At 38.4% G+C, this 22,326-nt stretch overlaps 3 protein-coding genes across 4 annotated transcripts; all 3 read right to left on the minus strand.

The window, feature by feature from the left end:
• Positions 1 to 1,804: 1,804 nt before the first annotated feature.
• On the minus strand, positions 1,805 to 12,936 carry LOC141827969 (ENHANCER OF AG-4 protein 2-like). The gene is given in 12 exon segments (XM_074715319.1): positions 1,805 to 2,256; positions 2,346 to 2,435; positions 2,523 to 2,618; positions 2,729 to 3,248; positions 3,322 to 3,877; positions 5,597 to 5,784; positions 5,853 to 5,965; positions 6,211 to 6,319; positions 6,504 to 7,014; positions 7,088 to 9,844; positions 12,083 to 12,159; positions 12,540 to 12,936. Coding segments are annotated over 11 exon segments (5,109 nt in total). The 5' UTR covers positions 12,651 to 12,936; the 3' UTR covers positions 1,805 to 2,256; positions 2,346 to 2,364.
• Positions 12,937 to 13,594: 658 nt separating this feature from the next.
• LOC141828642 (WD repeat-containing protein RUP2-like) lies at positions 13,595 to 14,773 on the minus strand. Its single transcript, XM_074716102.1, has one exon. It carries the CDS (start codon positions 14,697 to 14,699, stop codon positions 13,602 to 13,604), a length of 1,098 nt encoding a protein of 365 aa, XP_074572203.1. The 5' UTR covers positions 14,700 to 14,773; the 3' UTR covers positions 13,595 to 13,601.
• A 1,401-nt stretch (positions 14,774 to 16,174) lies between these two features.
• Positions 16,175 to 21,980, minus strand: LOC141827970 (beta-amylase 2, chloroplastic-like). 2 transcript variants are annotated; one of them, XM_074715321.1, is made up of 11 exons: positions 21,846 to 21,980; positions 20,865 to 21,162; positions 20,697 to 20,774; positions 20,373 to 20,576; positions 19,722 to 19,749; positions 19,555 to 19,637; positions 18,433 to 18,597; positions 17,969 to 18,229; positions 17,357 to 17,575; positions 16,528 to 16,747; positions 16,175 to 16,359 (listed from the first exon to the last, which is right to left on the minus strand). In XM_074715321.1, the coding sequence occupies exons 2-11, from the start codon at positions 21,141 to 21,143 to the stop codon at positions 16,334 to 16,336; spliced, it is 1,563 nt and encodes a 520-aa protein (XP_074571422.1). In that variant the 5' UTR covers positions 21,144 to 21,162; positions 21,846 to 21,980; the 3' UTR covers positions 16,175 to 16,333. The 2 variants fall into 2 exon arrangements, with proteins under 2 accessions (XP_074571422.1, XP_074571421.1); XM_074715320.1 differs by having other exon boundaries at positions 19,555 to 19,749.
• Positions 21,981 to 22,326: the final 346 nt, after the last annotated feature.

The following is a 22,326-nucleotide window of genomic DNA, read 5'->3' on the forward strand; positions in this document are numbered from 1 at the left end:
GCAAATATCAGAATTTTCATTTATATATTTGCATATTCACAGCATTTCCTTCTTCTCCAACGTCAATCTGCCCCAGTAATTTATCAGATAGCAGCTTTCAGTGTGAAGCTAGAGAACATTAAGGCAACTAGAGATACCGAAAATATGGCTAAACAAACACCAAAAAGAAGATTAGTATGGTTCGATGTAGACACTCTACCAGCTTGTAGTAGAATCTAATAGATCGCCTAGACCTGAAACAAGATGAACAGAGCATTCAGATCTTCGGGGCACGCGATACGAGAAAAATTTTAGTCCAATATAAGCGAAGTAATGAAGTAGATGTTACCTAAGTTGTTGGCTGAAGGCTGCTTCCCTTTCCACAAATAAACAGGGTAACAGACTAAAAACATGAAGCCAAAAGACTTCGATTTCGGATCATTCGAGAATGCCAACTACGACACGATTCATACTGGTGCTGCGTAAAAAGGAAAACCATCTACAAGCTCCAACTTGATCTGTGAACTTAAATCCAAAGAGGTTATAGGAGATAGATCAAAATGGCAAGTAATGTTCAAAATGATGGGGACAGGAGTGGCTACTTTTTTACATGCAACAAACAACACAGTTATGTATAGAAATCTGAAACAATCTACCAGTAGCTCAGACAATTTCCAAACTAATGCATTCATTGCAATCTAGTATGGCAGAGTTTGACATCCAATTCTGGTGCATTCAAGTCAGGAAGGCAACATCAACTAGTGAAACAACTAAAAATTTAGGATTGCTATTGAGGATATCTGTCAGAAGCAAAAAACTTGATAGAACCAACTACTTAGCCAATAGAACAAACTTCACGATCGAGATATCTAGTGAGGTTTCATCATGAGGTTATAATTTGTCTCCAGCAAGATAAAGTAGATGTGGTGAGGATCCCTTACACAGTTCGACAAACAACAAGCGATCTCAGCTTGTTTACCACTATATGGAAGAAAAATCTCAATATAGCATTTGAATGTATAGAAATCAGTCTGAAAAAAAAAAACAACTCCAATAAATACCATGTTACAATTATAAGAGTTTTATTCAAAGAACTAAGTAAGGCATTCAGATGCAAGGAGCATATAATAAATATTTTCCAGAACACATCAAACACCATGAAGAGATATAATTAGGTATAGACTAGACATGGAGAAAGACAACTAATCTAGTTTATAGTCAACGCAAACATAAACAATCTGAAAAATAAGAATGAAAGAGATTTATTATCTAATACTATAAGGAATAATATTTGATGGTTGGAATAGAAAGAGGTTATCCTTGAATGAAGATTGACAAAAGATTTGGTCATGCAGACTTCTAGAGCTAAGTAATCATGTGCATTCACTTGCATAAAAAAAAAGAAACTAATGAAGCAAATCTTCTCTCAAAGGAAGAGCAAGAGAGCGATATGAACATTGTGATGAATTCAATCAATTATCGCATCTGCGAATTTATTTGCATAGGAATATGTGTAGTGTGATGAATTCAATCAATTATGCATATCTATCTCTGAACCTATTTGCATAGCCTATCGTAACTGTTAAACAAATTTGCATAAGCAATATGGATTTTGCCTCTTATAGGTGTTAGACACCTAAATCTTTTGCCTTCTATTTTTAATTATGTGGCAGATTTAGTATATAATTATGAACTACTTAAAATTATAAATTGTATTTCTGTTGTATGATTAATTTTAAAAAATTTTCTAATGAGTGCATATGTGCCGTGCCGAATATCAGATATGCACTGTGGTGAATCAACTAAAAGTCGTTTGTGTGTGTGTGTGTGTGTGTGTTTAAGAAAAAAAATGAAAAATAGACAAATAGAAAGTAAAAAGACATCCCCAACATAAATTGGCTGACACTACAAGTTTGAGAACTTCAGATCTTTGATGCCAGGCCTAAGTTTGTAAGATGATCATTTCATATTTGATTTCAGCAGGCAATAATACATTAAGGATAATGAATTTACATAAGTGGAGCTATCACAATCGTGCATACAAATACATCTGAAACACCAATGTAAACTTAGAGTACAAAAACTAAAAAGCATATTTTCATTGCCTACACAAAGTGAGCTTCCATTTAGAAGTTGGTATAATTGTTTCAATTGCTAAGAAAATTAGAATGTATATATTTTGGCCAAAAGAATAAACCGGAATATCACCAGCTCCAATTCTCTGATGGTATCTTGTTTCTAAGATCAACGGCAACTCCCATACATCATAGGATAAATCTGAAACACAGCACAGTAAGATTCCAAATTAGAATGTTATCCACACTGAAAAGTTAAGAGACAAAGAATCAGAGGTTACTATATCCAACCATGTGGACAGAACTGACATTAACTTGATCTCCAACAATTAAGCCCAGAAATATTTGGCCTGCCTGAGATATCGTGGTGAAAATCATGGCCTGGAGAAATAAAAAGACACCAATCAATCAAAACAAGGTGAATAATTTTTAGATGTAGGAAGCATTCTCCCACAAATTTATGACAACCTTGAACTGCAACGGCCGATGGAATAGAATTTTGTAGTGGGAACTGCAACCCCATAGAATTAGAAGATGGCCATTCTGCATTAGACCTAGGAAATCCTATCCAAAAAATAATTCATAAATTAAACATAAAATTCTAAACTCATTTTCTTCCTCTGATGTACAATTTAAGTAATCATGTTAATTAAGAGAAACTTGCAACCACATACCATCCTGCAAAATAGGAGCCCCTGAACATGAGGGCCTTGGAGTAGATACCCATTCAGAATGCTGATTATCTGGACTAAAACCACCAGTATGCACTCTCCTCGGTTCATCAGCCAAATATAGTCTCTGACTACTAGGAACAGATGGCATTGGGTAAGGATTGTATAGCTGCTGCACTGGTTGATTCATTCGAATAGCATGTGAAAATTGGTCAGCATGAATTTGTGCTGTTGCAAGAGGATTTGAGGGTGTCCGTGGAGGAAGTGGATGGTAAGGTCCCTGGTGGAAAGATGTGTTGCTTTGTTGAAAATGTTGAATGGGATAAGAATTCTGAGTAGCTACATACAATTCATTTTGCCCATACTCAAAAGGTCTAGAGGAAGTGAAGGTATTTGTAGATTGTGTGCTTCTTATTCCATTTGTCATAAAGTTACGTTGCTGTCGTAATGCCACTTCAATGCTTAAAGGAGCATCCTGCCCTCTTAAAGTCATATTACCATGCATATGGACCATCTCGTTGGCCTGTTAAAAGATGGAAAAAGTCAAATGCATAATCAACATAGAACATTGCAGAAGAAAGCATTAAAAGGCTTACATTTGACACTCTGAATTCTTCCTGCATTTGTGAATTAAGCATGGAAAATGAGTAAGATGATGATACAGGTGGAACTGGGATAGAAGGCATAAATGTCTGTCCAGGTGGATGTAGAGGTGGAGGAGGAGGAGGTGGTGGGGTCGAGGGTGATAATGGTAGAGGTGGAGGCGATGGTGGGGGTGAAGGTGGCAAAGGTGGAGGAGGATCCACTGGAGGTGGCGGAGGATCCACTGGGGGTGGAGGAACAGGAGGTAGAGGTGGCAGCTCACTTGGGTTGGTCAATGTCGGTTCCAATGATCCGCTAGAATCAGAATTGTTTCTAGTTATGCCCTTATCTTCCTTGGGCAAAATAGCATCTTCCATTTCAAGTTCATTCACAACCTTTTCTATCCAATGGAGCTTAGGCATGACTGCACAAGTATCCAGCTCTTTTAAACTACTAGTAGCTTCCACTGACATTTTAACTGCAGAATCTCTAAACAGGTTGATAGGAGAATCTTCCTCATCTTGAAAAACATGACATGAAAATAGTCCAGGCAACTGAAATGTAGCATTGCTGAAATTAAGAACAAATGTAATTTCCTGAGAACTGGTTGCATGAGTGTCAAATAAAAAAAACTGGAATAATAAAAAACATAAAGAGGATGAGCACATTCGTAAAAGAAGAGTACTCATAATACTAATTCAGCTTCCAAAATCTTAAGCATGACACTTAATCTAACAAGCAAAACAAGGAATGGCGAGCTCAAAGTACAGCATAGATTGATGTGAACATATATGAATAGGCTGCCTATATGAGTGGTGAGCAAAAGTACACAGTTAACCAAAAGATAACAACCGTTAGTGCTACAATTGCCAAATCCAATGTCATGATTGTTGACAGCATTGCACTGGAAAATTACTAGTTATAGTGGACAAGATGATCAGTGTATTGTTCAAAACTGATGTCTGGAATTCTTAATTGAAAGCTTATTTACTAGATTGTAAGATTATAATTTTTGAGTATTAATTGTCCTATCACCCTTAATAACCTGAAAGAATGAAAAAATTATTTACTAGATTATGAGATTATAAACTTTCGAGCACTAAGTTCCCTATCGCCCTTACAACCAACAATAAGCATAATTCTAATTGTTATAAACTCAACATCTGACTTCAAATAACATCAAAGAGAACAAAAATTTTAGAAAATATATTTCCCATAGGTAAACCACAATGAATATAAATTTTCACATTAACCATAAGAGAAAACCATGCAAATGTACCATATTTTTAAGTTAGCAAACTGAAATTATGGCATCATCAAAAAATAATTATTATAATATGGTAACAGCATTAATAAAACAAACTAACGACATAATGGTACTATTGAAGACTTAGATCATGGGAAAGCTAAACTTGCATCAATTCACACCAAATGTTGTCAAATCCCAGAATGAAGGAAACCAAACTCTCATGACTCCTGTAAAAAAAATACTCTCATACCAGATAATCCCATGGGATGTAAAGAACTATTAGATTAATAAAGAAATAAAAGGCAAATCAATCAGTTCTAAATGAGCTAAAATGAACAGTTTACAACAAAGTTGTACAGATTGGCTAGGCCAGATCTAGGTATCAAAATATCAACAAATATGGTACAAGTTATGACCTCTATCAGATTGCTCGTAGATAAACTTTGTTTTCTAACCATAATGAGATAAGAATAGTTGAGTTAACAAAGTAACATCTAGCAAGCCCCTTCAACTCTGATAGGGCACTGAATTGCAGAAACATAGTAGTACACTTATGAATGATGATCATGAAAATGAATTGCAGGATGCTAGAACGCCAATGATGATGTTCCAAAAGTTCAGTTCTACTGATTTGAGATTTGAACAGTCAATGCACATAGTTTGCCATAATGTCAGTTGCCAAAGATAGATCATTCTTAGTTATGAACAGTTAACACCAAAATTAGATAATTCTAGCATGTTCCTTCAACTATGATAGGACACTGAAACACCATGATGATGTTCCAAAATTTCATTTATGATTTGAGAATTGAACAGTCAATATGCATAGTCTGCCATAATATCAATTGCCAAAAGATAGGTCGTTCTTAGTTATGAACAGTTAACACCAAAAGTAGATAATTGATGTCCAGAAAAAGGAAGCGCCTAATATAGAATCATAGAATAACCAGAAAGAATATAAGTGGAGCATTACCCTAAAACAAGGCATGCAATGCCTACCAAACCAATATCAAATATTAAAATCCCAGTGGCATATATACCTTCCATATTCATCAACCTGCATGCCTTCCATTTCTCTTATTGGGTCATCCACAGACCTCTCAGCTTGAGATTGATGCCTCAGAAAAATACCAGCACTTACGTCATCACTGGGAAAATCTATCTCATCAATATATGGCCTAAGAAACGAATCTGGCATAATTTTCCTCTGAATCCATAGCCTCAGTACCTGAAAAAATGATTTATGATGCAAGATAAACATACAATCAAATCATTAACATAGAAGCAAAAAGTTACCTTAACACACTGGCGACGGTTCTCACGAGCACTAGCACCAGATGGAGCGGCAGCACTCAGGAGACGTGGTAATGATGCCTGTACACTGGGAATATATGATGACCCAGCAATCCCTGTGTTATTTAATGATCACCAATACACCGAATTTAAGTAAGTGCAATTCTAGAATAAGTAACAAATATAAAAGCGTATGACATGACAAAGAACCCATATGACAAAATTCCTCGAAACTCACAGCAGGACTGGAACCCATGTTCTATTTATTTGACCTAACCTAAGAGCATTATGGAAATATGTTCACTGTGTTTTAACCCAAAAGCATGTCAAACTCCCCAGTAGTGCAACAAAGCAAGCACACCTTTCTGTGTGTGTGAACACTGAGTGATAGAGTCGACTAGGAAGAAAAGATCCACTCTACGACGAAAATTAGGTTCATTCTCCAACTTTTGAATAAGTAGTTCCACAATCTGCAGTAAAAGCATGTCGATCAAAAAAGGAAACTGAAAGAAACACTTGACCTTTTGGCAAAACTGAGCAGGTATAGGAAAATAGGAACTTCCCTTGAGATGTAGCACATCACCATATTGTCCAAAACTACTAATAGATAGCACAAGCTGGATAGCATATGCTACAATTTTCAAGTAGTCTAACCTCATTGGCAATGCCAAATTTGGCACAATCAATTGCAAGACGAGTTGCACGTCTAATACTATCCTTTGTACGTGAAAGAGTCTCTATCATACCCTCTAAAGCATCACGAGCAACAGCAGCTTCAATGCCACAACTTAGTGAACCCTCTGGTTTGTATTCAGGATTAATCCTATGTTCATATTCTTCATGATCAATTGTGTTTGTCTGAGAAGCTGCACAAGGACCAACAGATGGAGAATCAAGAATAGAAGCATAATCTCCTTTCATATCCTGGTGAGACAAATTTATTGATATATTGGGAATCATTGCAGCAGGACTTGGACTTTTTCCATGGATCAAGTTTGGAGTTGATAATATAGTAGGAATAGAAATTTCTGAGTGTAGGCACTGTAATTGTGCTTCCTTCCTTTTAGCTTGGGCAACTGCAATAAGGTGTCTCATTGATTTACTGGTGTCAGAAAAAAGAGTCTCATTTAGGGTTGACACTTTCTTGGCCTTATTCTTTCCTGACCTGTATTGATGAAAGAAATCAGCAAAAATGTAAGCCTGAACACAATTTGAAATAATAGCTCAAAAACTAATACCTGTTCTCTCCTAAATCAACATTTTCAGGGTTCTTATGAGAGAAATATCTGCTGTCATGCATGCTATCAGTAAGTAAAGTATTGTGTATATTAGATTTGGACAGTGTCTTAACTCTGACAGACTTATTCAATGCTGTGATTTTTTCTGGCACAGATTGACTATGAGATAAGTTCAAGCTCCGAGATTGGCAATTTGAGAGTTTAGATGGTGTTACTGGGAGTTTTTTCCTTGAAGAATCCAAAGGTTTTACATGTGTCTTAGCAGATGTTTGTTTTGTAGATTTTGATCCATAATCAAGATCAGTAGTTGCATCAGGTGAAAGAATGAGTGGCCTAGAATTGCCAAAAGTAGATCTCTTGTGTTCTTGCTTCATTGGACTTTGAGAAATCTGAGGACTTTCAGATATTTCTGCTTTCTTCTCACTTTTGCCAGTTGTCCCAAATGGTAATAAGGTCATGCCATCTGGAGACTTCTCATCGCTGGTTGAACCAGTCTTCTCGGTCATACAGTTATTGGATGGAGAATCTTTGTTAGTTCCTATCACTAAGTGAAGTTTCTCTTTTGAGACGCCTGAATCTTCTAAAACCAAATTGCCAGAAGATACATTAATAATTGGCATCCCAATCACTTTGAATTCCCTATCATCCAATCTACGTGATCTTCGTTTGTATTGAATATACGTACCAAATTGTCTATCACCATCCTTCATAAAGCAAGAATCTGTTTTAACTGTAGTTGCAGCAGTTTTAGTAGCAGAATCTGCCACTTCACCAGTGTCCTCAGTGTGTTTAACCACTGGAAGGAGAGACCCATTACTTGTTGCTTATGTTAACTGATTTTCACTTCTTATGGGGATTCCTGATTTCTTTGAGTTTTCAATTTTACCATATTTATCTTTAACATCAATCTGGGAAGAGTCACTGCGCCTTGAGTTCTTGCAAGTGTGATAATCCTCTTGTACCGATTTTGCTATTTTAGCTGGAGGTACATCCTTGCTTCCCTCCAATTTATGCCTTTTATTTCTGACCTTCAAATTCCTCTTTACTTTATCAGAAGGCATTGAATCCTCATTGGCATATTTATGGGAAGTATCAATTGTTTCTTTGCATGAAACATTATGCATTTTTCCTTTTTCAAGAAAATGTTCCTTGCAATTCTTTAACATCTTTCCAATTTTGGAGTCACTACATTTTGAAATATTTCCAGATGGTTCTCTATTAGAATCACAAGAAGCAACCTTTCTGTTTCTTCCTCCCGGAAGCTTATTTACCTTGCCATTAAAAGCCTTCAACTTCTTTGCTAAAGCTGCACCTGTGTCTATTCTGGAAACATTGACCTTATTTTGCTCTGGCTCAGTATCCCACTTTGTTTTTTGTTGACCAATTTCTTTAACTTTCAGAGCATTATTTGCATCATCCTCCTCATGATCACTTTCACCTTTAAGATCACTGCAAATCTGAAGTCCACCAGCAGCTAAGCCTTGTGGAACCACCTCTTCAATTTGCAGTTTAGGTGATATAATCATATCATCATTCATAATATCGTCAGGATTAATAGTCACCAATTTCACCTTGTCAGGAGAAACAGAGAAAGATGATCTAGAAACAACTTTCTTCTTCATTGCATCCTGAGCACAGACTTCTTCAGCCTTCAAAGCATGACTCACAACTTTCTCCTGATGTTCCTTATCACCTATCAACTCGCCACAATTATCAAGTCTGCCAGCAGCTGAGCCTTCTAATAGTACCATTTCAACTTTCAGTTTAGGCAATGTGGCTACATCAGTGTTCTTACTATCATCAGGATTAGTACTTGTTGATTTTTGCTTCAAAGTATTACTCGCATCTTTCTCCTGATGTTCCTTATTAGGTATGGAATCACCACAATTATCATGTCTGTTAGCAGCTGAGCCTTCTGACAGCAGCTTTTCAACTTCCAGTTTACGTAATGTAGCCACTTCAGTGTTCTTGCTATAATCAGTATTAGTACTCACAGATTTCTTCTTCTTGCAAGAAGAGGCATAGAAAGATGATTTAGAAACTAAAACTTTCTTTTTCATTGCAACCCTGCCAGCAGTTTCTTGCACTTTGAAAGCATTACTTGCGTCTGTCTCTTGGTATGTGCTTTCAGTTCTGAAATCACTGCAATCATGAAGTCCACTAGCAGCTGAGGCTTCTTGAAGTGGTGCTTTAATTTCCAATTTAGATATCATCTCCTTATTACCATCATCAGGACAAGTGGTCATTAATTTCTCCTTGCCTGAAGAAGGGTAAAAATTTGACTTGGAAACTACAGCATTCCTTCTGGGGGAACTCTGGTGGTCATTATTTGAACTCTTTTTGTTTTTCAAGTTATATTCGGCACCATCTAAATCACTCGAAGTTTGATCTGAAGACATATTTACATCTTGGATCTTCAAATTAACATTCGTGCATTGCATCTCAATGCTTGCGTTATTCACAAATTTTCCCTTGGAGTCCTCTAGATAAGATGTCCCATTATGTTCAACTGGAGGCTTGTCATCTGCAAAATCACTAATTAAGAATGATGCAGCAGCAGCTGCAGCGCTAGCACTGGAGATGTCAACTTCCAGCACAGATTCTGCTGATTGCTTCTTGTTCAGCTTTTCAAAAGCCTGACAAATCTGCTCAACAGCACTAGCAAAGTATTTTACTGTTTTACCCTGGCATCGAGCTATCAACTTACTCTTTGACTCATCAGTAAAAACCTGAATGTCAGCTGGTACAACAAAGGCACTGCAAAATGATATTCAAATAGTGATAGACCATAGCACCAGCACGACATATCAATCATATAAGTTCAGTGGCTGGAAAAATATTACCAAATACAATCACACAAAATATGACTTTCATATAAAGTAGTGTAGAGGTCAAACCAATCAAATTTCAATAAGGTAAAGAAAGAAATTACAAAACAAATGGTGTGCTTGATGTAAAATAAATTCAAGCTTTCGAGCACCATCAAAAGATGTTTGGGCATGTGGATTATATCACAACTAAAATAGAGAAAGGAGTTGCAAGGGACCACTAATCAATCATACCCTTCTCAGTTCAGTGACCGGCTCTCCGCTAGTCATTCTTGATTCAAATTCAAATGGTTGAGTTCCATCAAATTAGACCAATTTTACCAAACGATTTCCTTTGCAGCTGTTTAAATCACCAAAAATTAATAGTATATAAGAAGCAGGTTTCCAAAAAGACAAATGTATGTTCCAATTATTCATGTGACCGAGAGATAGAAATGAAGAAATTTTCAAAATGCTCATAAAGAGTGATGCCTTTTTGCAACCCCCCCCCCCCCCCCCCAACCACCAATAAAAATTGATTTTAAAATAGGTGCTAGAGATCTCTATGTGAATATTATATATACAAGAGGTTTATTACAAGATTTTATGATTAATGGTATCGTAGCCTAATTTGATTATTACATGGTGGTTGGCCCTAATTTTCATCATTGCATGTTATTATAACCTAATTTGATCCCATGATGGTATCTGCAAGATACCTTCTTCCTCATATGACCCATCACCAGGATCGAGCATCACAACCAATCTCCTCAATCGAGCACCAAGAGTTATGACCTATGACCAATCTTTGCAATTGAGCATTCTGATTGCCCAAATCACATTCAGTCGTGATTGAGCAACAAACTCATCTACGCACTGCCACAACAACACAAGCAGCATCAACCAAAGCACGCACACCTCCTTCACACTGACTCCTTTGGAGAAACTTGTAACTTCCTTCAACATCAGCAAAAGTATGTGCAAAAGCCTCCTTCCCATGGCTTCCTCCAGAATATCACCCCAGGCAGTGAGCAAAAGCCCTACAAGTAGTGGTCATATCCCTCCAAGTAGTGGTCATATTGTGCTTGGTCGCCCACACCCTACTTCGTTGCCAACCGGCATGGAGAAAACTTCAAGTCATGACAAGGTTGGCAGGGGTCAAGATGTGAGCTAGGAACCGGGAGTGGTCCATAGGTTGGGATCATAGAATAGAAGCATGAATTGTAAATAGTAAGGATGTTTTAAAACTATATTTGATGCTAAGAAATATTTTTGTCATTCCTTTCAATCCCTTATCCTTTACTAGAGAATTCTTTATTGGTTACTTTATCCTCATACATCCCAACAAAACAATGTAGATAAAAGGAAGAATTGCCACTTCATTGAAACTACTTTTGCACTTCTCATTCAAATGAGGATTCGACTCAAATTTTGGGACTACACTATTCTTATTGAATCATTATAAACCATATATCCCTTTCTTTTCTACATTGTCATATTCCCTTTAGTATTCTATTTTCACATGATCCTATTTACTGTTTCCTACCTAAAGATTTTGAATATGGGACAGTTTGCATGAGTCTCTACCATTGAGGACCTATAGTAGATGGATCCATTGTTCACCCAACACCACCACCTATTCCAATCTAAGTTTCAATTTGGAACTTTTCATTTCTCTTACAAAAAAGCAATTGTTCTACTTTTCATCTCATTTCAAATCTTATGTTGCATTATGACTTAGCTATTTTATCTATACTTCTTCTGTAGCTTAGCATTCTATTTTTAAAACTATTTCTTGTTTCAGAGATGCACTCACATCTAGGGTCAAGTCAATATAAGATCGAGAAGATGTTAGCATTCCATTATAATGTTACATGGCAGCTGATACCTCTTCAAGATAGAAAGCTCACATTAAATTGCAAATGGTATTCATGGTTCCTAATGACACAAGATGGTTGTCTTCTGATTAACTAATTCTCACATATCAAACAAAAAAATAAGACAATATCAAGTTTACTTAACAACCAAATTTGTAATTTACTTCCCCCAAACAAAATAGACAATGGTCTCTATGCACAAGAGTTTAACCATCTTTTAGTACCACAAGCAAACTCAGTTATCAGGAAGAATACGGAACAAATCAAACTGATGGGGGTAAAAACAAAAACAAAACAAATAAGAAACTTACATTTCGGTGGTCCCAAAAAATTGAACAAAGTATTTCCTGGGATCTGGAGATTGGTCAAAATCTTCTGGCCTGCTTATCTGAAGATAAGTAGAAAAACGTTTCAATTAACGTTAACCATGCAAACAAACTAATAATAAAGGACGGCGAAAGATGCAAGAATGCATTGAAAATCAGCACAGCAGTTAGGGAAAAACAAAAACAGCTAGGTAACTAAAAATTTTCAGAACGAAACAAAAGTTCCGACTACAAGCAAAAAAAAACGATGGCACCAACGAAAAAACAAAGCAAGTATTTAACTGGAAAATCGTTAAGACGATGTGCATGAAAATATATCGCATTCCCAAAAATTGCACAGATGAACAGCCCGCATATCACAAAGTGCGCTCCAACAGATAAACAGCTATCGAAATCCCGTCTTTTAGAGTATAGAATCAAGAATATACCAAATGGAACTAACCTTCGCAGGCCAAGCAGGGTATCCTTTCACCTTAGCGAGAACGAGATCCCCCAGGTTGAGCTGCCCTACCGCCTTAACCCGATTCGAACCTTTCCTACGCCCGGTAGCCATGGAGGCTAGCGCTCAAACCCTAACCCGCTTCCGTCTTCCTGAACACAACCGACGCAGAGAACGACGACCAGAGTCGCAAAAGAAAACCCTAGCTCCTCTTCCCGGTGAAGGACTCCGATACGCAGAAGGCCGGGCTTTCCCGCCCAATTCCCGACGTGACGGAAGAGGGGAAGGCGGAGGAGGACTACAGCCGAAGGATCTTGCAGCGTAGTGCGAGAAGCGACGGAGCGGGACGGCGCCGCCTGAGCATTAGAGCGGCGGCGACGTGTAGGGAAGGGATTACGGCAGCGAGGAACGGGAAACTGGAAAGGCAGCAACTCCGAAGACGATCAGTATCGAGTTAAATAGCACGAAACCATATTTTTATTTATAAATATTATTTATTTATTTTAAATTATTTTTTGCAATGAAACAGCGTCAATTCATATTTTAGAAACAAAAACAAAATTGCAGTTAAAGTATTTAAAGCCATCAAAATAGAGAAAATGTTTTTTTTCCTTCTTCCAAATAATATGAAAAATATGGTTAAAACCCTTGAAAATAAGGAGAAAATTAAACACAACAATTTCATTATAAGATAGAATTCATCAATTAACGATCTTTTACAATCGATCTCACGATCATTTATAAAAAAATAAATTAAAAAATTATAATTGACTATGATAGAAAAAAGATATTATCTCGACTTTATCAAAATTCGAATCTTATCCACTTTAATCTTCTATTCTACTCATAGCTATCACAACACGAGGATAAAATCTCAAATTTTCTGTACGATCGAAGTCCCATGTTAAAATTTTAAATTTTAATTTCATTTTAATATGATTAAAATAAATTGGGCAGCTTGAATCTTATCAACACAATCTCAGTTATGAATCAGAAATCTCAAATCGAAACAATGTGTTCGATAATCTTGTAATGAAGAACACAAAAGGTAGAAATATCTATCGATCAGTGAGAATTTGATATCTTCCTCGTGACAAACACTTGCAAGGTTCCATCCGACGCACCGGCGGCGAGCGCGCCGGGTTCGCCGTCCGCCGGCAGCTGCATCCAGCTCACCGCCCCTACGAACCCATTCCGGCCGCTCCCGGTTTCCTGCCTCGGCCGCCAAAATCCCTGCACCCAAATCGGGTCTTCCCAGCGGAGGTCGTACACGAAAACCTCTTCGCTCTCCGAGCCGCTTCCGATGAGGCCGGCGCCGCGCCAGACCGACATGCCGACGAAGCTCCGGGCGTTGCAGTGGCCGCGGTACGCCCGCACCTGCCTACCCTGCTCCCAGTCCCACAGCCGGTGCGTGCCGTCGGTGCCCGAGGTGACCAGGCGGCGCCCGCCCTGAGTGAACCGCGCGTACGTCACCGCACGCTCGTGGCCGCCGAGAGTGGCCACCGGCCCCGCCGCGGCCGCCCGCGCGTCGAACACGTACGCGCGCTGGTCGGCGCTGCCCGCCGCGACCCACGGCCCGCCCTCCGGGTCGAACTCCACGCCGCAGACCGGCCCGCCGGCGCGCATGACGGCCGCCGCGCGCCCGCTGCCGCCGCACCGCGGGTCCCACAGCTGCACGGTGCCGTCGTCGGAGCCGGAGGCTCCGAGCTCGCCGCGGGCGGAGTAGTCCACGCTCCAGACGCGGCGGCCGCCGTGCTCGTCGCGCTCCAGCACCACCGCGTTCCTCTCCACGTCGTACTCGGTGACCACTCCGTCGTAGTCGCCGGACCCGATGACGCGGCCGTCGGAGCCGGGGCGCCACCGCAGGCTGCTGAGCTTAGCCGGCGCGCAGATGCAGAGCCGGCAGGCGGCGGAGCTCTCGGACACGGCGGCGCGCGGCTCGGATTGGTCGGCCGGAGGCAGCAGAGCGGAGAGGCTGTACAGCCTTATCTTTCTAGCGATGCCTGCGGTGGCCAAGAGCCGGCCGGTGGGGTCGAACTCGACTGCGCCGATGGCATCGGAGGCGTCGGCCGCGGCCCCCGGGGAGACGACAGAGGAGAGTCGGAAGCACCAGTGGGGCTGAGCTCTCTCTTCCGAGGAGTCATCGGCAGGGGAGCCGCTCATTGCCCATTCACGTAGCAATGGCGACGCCTGATTAAAAACGACAAAGGCTATCCAATTAGCCTTTCCTCTCTCTCTTTCTTTCTTCTTCAGTCCCTGTCGCCTTTCTCAAAGGATTTTGATTTTGATTTTGATTTTGAGACGATCGATCTGATCCAGAGCATGATCGAGCAGTTGGGGTGTGGAAATTAAGAATGGCTGGCTGAGACTGGGACTGGGACTGGGGGCTGTGGTGCAAAATAAGGAGAAGGGCATTGGATACATGTGCAGTGTCAAAAGCCACAAATTTGGCTTCTGACATGGAGCTGTCAGTGAATTTGCTACGCATGCAGACGGGTGGACCTCAGGTTTCCAGCAGGATTCCCTCACTGTACTCGAATTTAAGTCGAAGCTTCAACGGCAACGGTACACCTGATAGATGCACCTAATTGTACACGATGTTTTTTGTTTACTGTGCAAGACAAAGGCTTTTAGGCTTGTCTGAAGACCACAGAAGCCACAGGAGGAGGAATCAACTATGAACAGAATTGACGACTTAGGCCGCCCGGAAGGAGGAAAGCTCTCTAGTGGTGGCAACTCATGGCTAAACCGCGAGGGAGCTGCATGGAGGTGGGACGGTTGCGATCAGTGGGGCATGCATAAACGATTCGAATAGACGTAACTCGCGTGTTGGTTCATGTAAACGTGAATGTGATCTTGTTAACTACGTTCTTCTCGTGAGATCATGAAGGTGGATTCAATGAGAGGTGGGCGATTGTTTCAGTGTTACGCGAGTTTTGCCACTGTTCTTGAATTGTTTTGTGGCGACGAGTCTGCAGGAACGTGGGACAATGCAAGCCTGTCACAGCTGCCTCTCATCAATGATGAAGATAGCTAGTCTTTTGGAAACTTCTTTTTACGTAGTTTTTAGTTTCGCTTTCCCTCAAACGTATTGTTTTTTCTTTGATTGAGATTTTGCATATTTGCTGTAATTATTTCAAAATTTTACTATGTGAGTATGTTCCTCTGTCGATGGCGTTAACCATATTGCAGTAAAAATAAATAATAATACAATATTAATGCCATAACTTCTTCCATGCGTCATTCACTATAAGTAATTTTTTGTTTAGTTAAACATGTTTTTTTCCCTAGAATTTTCTGAATCCTAAATAATCTTTGTTACTCTTATTCAAATAGTAATCATCCATTTTTTCTAAAAAATATTCATAAACCAGCGTAATAAAAGTAAAAGAACAGATCATGCAATTAATTCAGCCAACTGTTTTGTTTTATTTTGTGGCTCATAAAATGGCAAAGTGCTACAGACTTACCTTTTCTTCAAACCAATAAATGACAGATTTCAAATGTCAATATCTCAACATTAATCATCATAGCGACAAATGAGAAGGCAAAGTGTCGCAATTAATTATGTGAACCAACAAATGAATGAAATAATTATAACAAGTCATGTTCCCATCCGAGTTTGGATGGACGTCTTCTCTTTTTTAATTTTCCTTTTCATGTAGCTGCTACAATTCACCTTGCTATGTAGCTCTTTCCACCATTTGTGTCTTTAATCTACTTCTCTCGAATTGAATTGTATTGGGCTTCCAACAAAAAAGAGTCATGCACGGTGGGGTTCCTGACAAATTGTTCAATCAGCAAGAGTTGGGAACCCATTCGCCTGCAACAAGAGAAGTTATCTAAGTAAAAAATGTCACGGTGAAAATTGTAGGTCTTGTAGAATTTTTAACTCCCCATCAACAATATAGTAGATAGTGAAAGAGCCATTTAGAGCTAGGTTAAAGCGGATCACAATTGCTTCAATTCAGTTACACAAGTAAGGACTCACCATGCATTCGCTGAACGAATCGACTGAATTCTTTGAAGTTATGACTACACATGAGGACTGGGTTTAGTCTGAGATACGTGAATGATGATAAATGTCGTCCATCTGGATCGCTCGATGGCTTAGCGTTATCTAAAATCTTATTATATCCATCCCTATCATAGCAAGGAAGAGCATTTTCACTTGCCATAGGTAAAGAAGCATCCCATGCAGCATTTAAGACCTGAAAATAAGGCATATACCTCATAAAAGATGTATCTTTAGTTCAACTCCACTTATGGTGATGCTAATTTGTTACTGATGATAAATCTTTTAAAGCTAATTATGAATTTTGCACCATATATCTACTAAGCAAAGAGAACCTCCAAATTGGAGGTTCTCCGAGGACTTAATTTGGCCAATTGCGTTGCATGTCAGAACATCTTGCAAATTATTAACAAAATGGATATATCGATCGATACACCAACATTATAATTACCCAAAAAAATTAGGTAATTGGTAATCAAATGGATGCTTAAAATTATCAAACTATCAAGCGTCTTCATAATCTCAAATTATGATTCAGTTCATCATTGACTGATCATTGGATAACTTACAATAATAACAAGGTAAGATAACCTTAGTGCATGAACTATGAGAATAAACAGCACTGAATCTAAAGTGTTTGGTATTCTCAGGGGGAAGAATTAATGTAACATCTAGAGAAGAGAATCAGCAACTAAACAACACAGAATCTAGGATAAAGTGAAGAAGTTTCACCAAGTGTCACAGATATAAATTGGTATTGATTGATGCATATTACAACTGAAAGAAAAATTTCATTGAGCCATACCTGCCAGACCAATCCTTCAGGATCTGCCAGTGCTTCTGGAAAATCTGCTTGCTGATTCATGGTGCGCAACTCAACACATGTAAAATTTAGTGTTGCATCATGCTTCTTGAACATTGAGACGATTGAAGCATAGCCATCACGGTTGCACGGGTTATAAAACCCTGCAGTCAACTCTGCAGCATGGCTAGCAGTTTTGTACCACCAATGGATCCCTGATACCTACATCAGCAAGAAAGTGAGATTCAACTGTGAAATGAATAAAGCGAACTTACCATGATACTAGAAACAAGAATGAATACCCATGCATTGCATGAATTTCAGATTAACATAATAGAAAATCAACTATAGAAATATTTGAGGAAAAAAAAACAAAACAATACTAAGAGATCAGCATTCTCAAATGTTTCCATGAATCTTAAAAACAATCTAAATACAGAAAAATTTAGTTTGAACACTGGATCCTTCAAAATCAAGCAGACATGAGTGACAATTGGACAGAATTGCAAAATGGATAAGCAGTCCCTAAATAATCTATATCGTGAGGATTAATATTCAAGAATAAAGCATAAACATATTCAACTATGATGCACATAAGTGATTATGTAAGCATACCTTTGCTGAAATCAATGAACCTTCAAATGCTAATTTGGCCAGAGATAATACCAGGTCTCCATGATCAATCAAAACTTTCGAATACCAACCCAGAAAGAATCTTCCATATGAATTATCATAATGACCTCCATCGCGGAAAAAACCAGTTTCGTGAGGCTGGCTGTTATATGAACCAGAATTTGGTGGCACTTTCCCCAACAAAGGATGCCCTCTAGCTTTCGCTGCATCTCTCAAACTTTTCATCAAATAAGCATCATAGCACTGGAAGGGAGAAACAAAATTCTTAGTTGGATTTTTATGTCACAAAAAGGATGCAAATTAGCAAAATAAAAGGGCTGCAATTAGCCAACATTTTGATATGACAACTTCGGAAATTAATGGCTGAAATGATGAGATTGAGTACATTATAAATTTTCATCTGTTTATGACTCCAAAAATGGAAGGAAAATTTTCACCAGTGCTACCTGAAATTCACCAATTCCTGGATATCTCCAGCCATGCTTTGCGGGATAAGAAGGGTAGCGTAGTTCTCCACAAGGCCCTAATCCAATCTGAAGCTCAGATATAGTGCCATCTTCAAAGAACTCATCAAACTCTACACGGAAGCTTCGCATATAATCAAAATAAACCTATAAGAGGTTTATTCAGCAATATCTCCCAACAGGTTAAATCATCAGTATTTGATGGATGACTCAAGAAAAAAAATGAACATGTAAGTTGGGGAAAAAAATGCAAGGTGAAAGAATTGATTACAGGTCTTGCTTTTATTAATCTCTCGAACCTGTTTTCCCACCTAAACTTAAATGGCAGGTGACAAACAATATAAATGAAATGATCTTTTTTTTTTTTTTTGCAAAATTAGGGCAGGGAAAAAGCAGTCAGCAACATGCAAACACTTCCCTATAATTAAGCCATTTTTCAATTCATAATCAATAACGGGGAATCTACTTCCTCTTACAGAAATAAAATTATAAATTGAACGAAAGAGAATTTAATAAGCACTTGTTGACAACATCTAAAATATTTTATGTAAAATGATTTCTTGATCAGATTCAAGAATTGGATTCATGCTTCCATGTATCCCTAATTCTAATTGGATTCATAGCTCGTGGCATGAGAAAGGAGATTTTTTCTATTCATGTCCCAGCTGCTCCCTTCTCTCGTAGATCAATCTTCTACAACAAAAAAATTTCTTCTATCCATTTTAAAGACTAATTCTTGATGCAAACCTAAATTTATAGGATTACTGATTTCTGATAAAGCTTTAATGCATACTAAAAAACTTTCAAAACATTCTTTTAGATGACTCATTTAAAACACCATCACAAGATTCCATTCCATTATATGAATCCTATGATTCAGGTTGGATCTTCCAATCCAGTGGTAGCATCATCTAGATGGACTTATTTTGTTCATATTGCATGTTTGCATCATCTATTATAAGATACTTCCTAGTGACTTAAAATCTTAAATAATAGCACAAAGGAAATGTAGAACGCTCTTGCAGTAACATATCATTCAAACAAATTCTGATTTAACTATGAAAATACTGTATGAAGAACATGAAGAAGAACCTAATTATGTACCTCTACTGCTGTTCGGCCTTGTAAGATTCTCACTCTGTCAATTCCCCAAGAAAGGCATTCCATATTGCGTCTCCCTTCCCTATCTGTGAAAAAAATGTCTGGATTGTTGTTGCCAATTTCAATCACCCATTGTGGCAAAGGAATCCACACATCATCACCAACATTACCTCCACACTCATGAAATGACATGACGACCTAGATGATATTTGTTGACAAAAGACAATTCTAGTTTCAAGAACATCCAGAAAGAACAAGGCTGAGCATCAAACAGAAGCCATAATCTAGCATATCATATAGATTCAATTTCCACATTGCTAGTAATTTAGGCATGATACATTATAATGACAGCTTAAACATAAAAAACACTGAGGCATGCCATGAAAGTTCTTCAATACCCAAGTGTTATATTGAAGAAAAACAATACTGTACATCAGTAGTTTATATAACCCAGTTAGAATCAAACCATTAACATTTGAGATTACAGATGAGTTTAGGAGGTGATAATCAACAGCACATGGATATGCATCCAAAAGATGCATAGGAACTCTAATAATGGAAAGTGAATTCATTCAAAAGCTGTATGAAGTTTCGATATCCAAAGTCCCCAAATTAGTGAAGCAGGAAAGGTAAGGAATAGTGTAATGTAATTTTATTCAAATCCATAATGATGTAGCGTCATCAGCAATGCTCTTTAGCTTATAAATACTAAACTAGGCATAATCAGAAAATTTCAACGACCAAGATCAAGATATTTGCATGACAAAACAAAAGGACGCAAAATTTGTTAGAGATGACAACCAAAAGGCAGGCATATATACCTGGAGCTTGAGCTTCAGTTGCTGTACAATTTGAAATAGTTGTTTATACCCACCCCAATTGTAGATTCTAGGTGCAGAAGCCTCCACAATTCCCCACCAGCAATCAACCATAACACCATCTACATTGATGGATTTTAATGCCCTCAGTTGTTCCAATAAGATCTCTGGATATGCCAGCTTGCCTTGATTATCAATGACATCAAGCTATAATACTCCTCGACACAAAATAGTAAAATAAGCACAAAGATAAAAAAGAACGGTGATGATTTATTAGCGGAATCTAATCTACCAAGAAAAACCCAATTGTTGGAATAAGTAACTCACGGGTAGCATCACGTACACTGGGATGTAAGATGTGCCGGCAAAACAACGCTCCTCAATCTTCTGAGAAACATCGATTGCCTTGAAGCGAAAAGGAAAGCCACCAATTTAATCAACGTGAAAAAATTTAAAGAAAAGAAGAAAATGACAGAAGGAGAAGAAAGCAGGTACCTGCTTGTCGTCGTCGTCGTCGTTTTCCATGAAGAAAGAAGAATCTCCCTTCGGCTTGTCACCGAATTGATCGAACTTTGGTATCGAGATGGCACTGCGGCACCGTCGATGGCAGATAAGGTGGGGAAAGGCCGAGGCACTCCGTAGACGGACAGAACGGAGGTCCTCCACGGAGCGTAGCGGTCGGCAAGGGAGAGATGCAGAATTTGGACGTGAAACAACAGGCAGCCTCCCAAGTGGAACGGAATAGCAGCCGGCGGAGGGGGCTGGCGGTGGCATCTTTGCTCCAGGGAACTCCCTGCACCAATAATTTGTTTGTCTAAAAAAAAAAAAATTAGGTTCTATATATAATTCTACAACAATACCAAGTCAATATAATAAATTTAATAATTTATTAAAAAATAATTATTAATAAAACTAATAATCTTATTTAAATTAATAATAAATTTAATAACATATTCTAATATTCTAATAGATAATATTTTAAAAGAACTATTTGAATATGTCTCCTATCAATAGCATTCCTATTTTTCCCCATGAACATACACATTTGATTCTCACTTTAACATAAATAAACTAGATAGTTAACTAATTTGTCTTAAAAAGAAAAGAAGAACCCTAAGAATTATCGTAGAAAACATCACGAAATCAACGAATCTGGTGAAAATCCGCAAAAATCGAGGTTTCACAGAATCTGGCGAGATGAAAGGAAGAAGAAAGAAAAGGCAACAAACCTGCAAGCGGAGGAATGGAAGCAACGAGCAGATGTAGGGCTGGAGAGATATCTGATTTGACGGGGAAGAGACTTCAAGAAAGGTGCGGCGAAATCACGAACCCTTCGCTGCTCCAAAAGAAAAGAAGAACCCTAAGAATTATCGTAGAAAACATCACGAAATCAACGAATCTGGTGAAAATCTGCAAAAATCGAGGTTTCACAGAATCTGGCGAGATGAAAGGAAGAAGAAAGAAAAGGCAACAAACCTGCAAGCGGAGGAAGCAACGAGCAGATGTAGGGCTGGAGAGATATCTGATTTGACGGGGAAGAGACTTCAAGAAAGGTGCGGCGAAATCACGAACCCTTCACTGCTCCAGCTCGCCGGAGCTGCGACGTGTGGCGACGTGCCGTGTCGAAGCGGTTAGCCAGTGCTTTACCACAATTTATTGTATTTAGTAATATTAACGATTAGAATAATAATTGATTATTATTAACAAGATTAAAGTTTTAACCAATGCGAGAATGCTTCTTAAATTTCGTAAATTCAAGGAAAGAAAAAAATTAATTCTTAAACACAAATAGTTAGAATTAATAATTATAAAAATCCAAATTTTAATTTCATAAATTCGAAATATAGTTCAACAAATATTGTATCTTATGCTTTTACATGAATTTAACAAAAATATATATACATTATATTACTCACATTTATATGTGTTTCATAATGTTACATAAGTTTACACGTTT

The sequence above is a fragment of the Curcuma longa genome, chromosome 4 (assembly GCF_044706935.1).
Source record: "Curcuma longa cultivar G26 ecotype Majalengka, Jawa Barat chromosome 4, ITB_CL_G26_1.1, whole genome shotgun sequence".
NCBI lineage: Eukaryota > Viridiplantae > Streptophyta > Magnoliopsida > Zingiberales > Zingiberaceae > Curcuma > Curcuma longa.